This window comes from Pectinophora gossypiella, chromosome 7 (assembly GCF_024362695.1).
Source record: "Pectinophora gossypiella chromosome 7, ilPecGoss1.1, whole genome shotgun sequence".
NCBI lineage: Eukaryota > Metazoa > Arthropoda > Insecta > Lepidoptera > Gelechiidae > Pectinophora > Pectinophora gossypiella.
This window is the reverse complement of record NC_065410.1, coordinates 1,035,998-1,040,459: the sequence shown is the minus strand read 5'-3', so window position 1 is coordinate 1,040,459 and position 4,462 is coordinate 1,035,998. Positions and strand designations below refer to the sequence as shown.

Genomic DNA, 4,462 nt, shown 5'->3' with positions numbered 1-4,462 from the left:
CTCTGACGACAAAATATTTTGTAGTGTTAAATGTACTTGCATTAACAATATTAAGTATGAAAAAACAATTTATTTTCTATTTCTTGTATACAAACTTTTAATTAAACATCAATAAAATATAAAACAAATATCAAACACTACTTCTACGTATTTTTGTCTACTAAATTGGCGATTTTTCAAATAAATTGTGTCCGTTGCACCATTTGCAATCATAATATTTTCGATTGATCCACAATTGCCTACAAGTGGATTTAAAAATTTTGTTATTTTTAAAAACAATATAAAGTAAAATAAAGTAATTATTTGTTTTTGATTGTAATAAACTAGGATTTAAAAAGCAAATTATATCCTGTCAAAAGAACACAATCCGGTAGAAACAATTTTCCGATTCGTAGAAAGGATTGAAAAGTTATATTTTTTCTCCCTACAGTGGATTAGTAAGGATAATTTAATTGTGTTTCAAAATGATAATTTACTTTTTATTTTCATATTTAAATATTACTGCTCAAATTACTATAATAAAACAAATGGCATGGAAAAAACCTAGGTTACCCAAACCTTTTTTATAGAAATGTAAGTTAAAATTTTAGCTTATCAGAGATTACTCATTAACATAACTTTGAACTTCGAATCAAAGAATTTTGTTTGAAAAAAATATATTAAATTTTGAAGTGATACTTACTTGGGGACGTTCCATCGATTTTAGCTTAGACAATACAGTTTTATTATTCGACTTTATTGAAGCTTCCATTCGGTGTTGAAAGGAGATTCTCTTGGCAAGAATCACGAGTGAAATAAAAAGCCATTGCTGAAGTACAACTTGAGACTGTTCCAAAAGTTTCACACTCTAATTGGAAATGCAAGTCTGTCAAAACTTGAAATCTGCTCTGAAAACAAGCACAAAATGTGATGGCACTCCACATTCGCTGCGTCGGGAGTTTCAAATAAGAGATATGCAAAGTAAAAATACTTTTGTACCTATGTGTGTACGAATTTCTGTTACTGCACATGGTACTGAACAAAGTGTTCAAGTTTTTCTATCACGCCTGATGTTATAGTTTAGAATGTTGACACTTATTTTTACTTGTGAATTTACATCTACAAATCAATCGACATTGTCACTATACGTAGTGTATTCTCTAAGAGAATGTACATGTTTTAATTATTAAAGATAAAAAAATATACAAACTGTAACAAAAACAAACTACTAGTTCTACGTAAAATATAATATCAAACAGCTGACTAGAACCAAATTTGGTATACAAATCTATTAACCACAATGAGCTTAAAATGATATTTTATAGTGTGACAAAGTAACTTAATTTATTCTTGTGTTGAATAAAGTAATGTACACTGTACATATGAACTTCCCAAAGCTTGATGCACCTTTGGAACCCTTTCAAACCTATGTACAATACTACTTTTATACTCAGTCGCTTTATCACTTTATTAGCGTCTAAATAGCCCTGTTTACGCGTTATCGTTGTGACGACGTCGTCAGATGTCGTTAGCGTCGCCGACATATCCTTCATCAGGGCTCTCGGAACAGATATCCGACGCGCATTTAGCGTTCGACACCTGCGGTAGTGGCTTGAGAACATTCTCGGTCCCTTCACCAGGAACTCGCGCGGTCGGCTCCGTCGTCTGCGTGTCCACACATCGCGTCTCTACCTGGTAACACCTAGGCTCAGTTATACCGACTGGCACCATCACTGCACACGTTCCTTTCGGGTTCCAAGAAGTACACGCCTCTGCGGGCGCACAACACTGCACTACGGGCTCCGTCTTATAGCCCTCCGGCGGCGACGGAACAAACTCCTCATTGTAATACACAGTTCCATTTCCCACAAAAGCGATCGGCCTGTTACGTGGTACCGGGTACCCGTCTAACGTACGTCGCACGTTCGGCGCACTGAATAGCTCGAAATTAGGGCACGGCGGCGGAGTCGTGTTGAATTCTGTATCTTTGGCAAATTTGCATACAAGTTTCTGCCCCTTTGGCCTATTGTGGGGCAACGTTTGATAGAATGGTCCTACTACAGAATAGTTCGACATTATAGGCGGCCGGCAAGGATGTTTCGGTAAGCCGTAATCGTACGGATAGCCTTCATTATCTAAAAAGCATCCCGGATTCAGGTGTACGTCTGCGGAATGTTGGTACATGTTGTTTATCGTGTTTTGCGGCAGATTGACCGTGTTGATAGCCTGTTGGTCCTGCCACGTGACCTGCCGGGGCACGCTGGGCGCGGTGAATGCGGTTTCCTCTTCAAACCCCTCGCCGTTGTTAGTTTGTTTGTACACAGACATCACTGTGTTCTCATTATGCGCATTGTTGGCAACTGTTTCCGCGTCGCTAATTAGGTCAGGGTTTCTGTCGACAAAGCCTTTCATGTTCCCTTGGTACACATCACTCGTCTCATAATCACGGTTCGTCTGCACGGTATAATGCAGAGCATGATGAGAGTGCGCGTTCACTATAACACTTCCATTATTTTTGGGCAACGATCCGTTGCTCCGACTCGACGGCAAAATTTGATTGCACAGAGCAACGTCTTTACCGCTTTCCTTCTTTTTGCGACTCCGTGTGTCAGTTTTGAATTTTAATAATACGACCGCTACTATAGCTATCATTAAAACTATCACTAAGAACACCACTGTCACAATAACCACTAAGTGTCTCTGTGGGAACGTTACCACTATAACGACTGGCTCCTCTTTTACTATTATTCTAATTGTGTAATTAGCCCTCGCCTTCCCCGCTGGATTCTCGGCGACACACGAATAAGTCCCATTATCTTCGTTGCTGACGTTGAATATATACAATTCACTTTTCTTGTCTGTAGCGCCATTTTCAACGTAATAAATGTCGCGGGGTTCCAGCAACACGGTTGAATAATTATGTATAATTTGTCCCTGGTATAACCAGGAAATTTTCGCTTCTGGTATAGCTTTCACTAAGCACTCGAGTGTTACGTTATTTCCGGCGTTCGTTTCTAAAAACACGGAAGTTGGTGTCATTTTTGGTAAGCATGCGAGATCATTCTCGGCCACACTGACTATGGTTCGTTTTCGCAATCGCTCCGGCAACGAACAAATCGGCTCCACGGCGTGGGGCATGTTGAAATTCAGCAACCAACTATGTAACACTCGCAAGTGGCAATCGCAGTTCCAGTTATTATTTTGCAAGTCAATCCCGCGCAGCGTGTCAGGGAATAAATTTTCGCCTTGAATATTTGATAGTCTGTTACCGTTCAGTCGCAGCCATTCCAAGTGATTCAATCCGGCAAAAGCATCCTTTTCTATGGTCTCGATTTTGCAGTCGCTCAACTCGAGCGTATTCAAATAGGACAGATGTTGGAAGCAGTGAGTCTTTATGTTCGTTATTGGATTGTTGTTCAGCGAGAGCCTCATAAGGGATGGGAAGAATACGAAATTGGGCGAAGGGATGACTGTTAAGTAATTGTTAGATAAATCCAATTCGACGAGATTGGCGAGGCCTTTGAAAGCATGACCGTCAATTTTCTGTAGTCTGCACCTTGGCAGATAGATTTTTTGTAGATCTAGTAATCCGAGTTTTTGGAATGTTTCTTTTTGGAGTACTTGCAGGTCGTTGCCGGCGAAGTCTAAGACTTGTGTTTCGGAGTCTAGAGCGTTGGGTATGGCCTTTAGTTCTTTTTCTGAGCATTCGACATATCGTTTCCCGTTTTTCCACTTGCATATGCACTGTGAGGGGCAGGCGATGGCGGGAAGCAGCAGGCAGGTGGTGCACAGGGCGATCAGCCTCACATCCAGACTCCGGTGGATTCTCATATTGCCTCAAGGCATTGGCGCTTCACTGAAGATCGCGAGCATTATCTGAAACAATAAAAACGTGAATGAGAACGGGCGCTTGCAATTCTTTTGTTTACGCTCGTCAGAGTTTAAAGTGTGCATTATTCCGAATTGTTTTTCAAGAAGATAATTGTCTCAGATATACGAACAATGCATTGTTGCACGGTTCAATGTACGAGAAAAGAGTCTGAAGTTAAACATTTTACACAAAAAGTAAGCAGAGTAAACTAATAATTTGAAAGATTTGAACGACGTATTTGTTCCTTAACATACGTAACATAAACAGCCTACGGCTACTACCTACTATTTTTACGGCTAATAGCCGGGACCAACGGCTTAACGTGCCCTCTGAAGCACGGAATCATCTTACTTTTTCGGACAATCAGGTGATTCAAGCCTGAAAAGTCCTTACCAATCAAAGGACAGTCTCACAAAGTGATTTTGGACAATGTCCCCATCGGGATTCGAACCCGTACCTCCAGATCGTGAGCCTAACGCTCTAACCACTAGACCACGGAGGCTGTGTGATTTTGTTCCTTATTATTTAAAAAAATACAAAAGAGAGCGTTCTGAAATTCCGAGATTTGGTGACATTTGGAGTTAAGCAGACTGTTAAATTAAAAGTAGGTAT

General features: G+C 40.2%; 1 protein-coding gene across 1 annotated transcript; it reads right to left on the bottom strand.

Annotated features, from left to right (window-relative positions):
• Positions 1-1,497: 1,497 nt before the first annotated feature.
• On the bottom strand, positions 1,498-3,810 carry LOC126368167 (uncharacterized). The gene has a single exon (XM_050012053.1). The coding sequence runs from the start codon at positions 3,808-3,810 to the stop codon at positions 1,498-1,500; it is 2,313 nt and encodes a 770-aa protein (XP_049868010.1).
• Between the last annotated feature and the right edge of the window lie 652 nt (positions 3,811-4,462).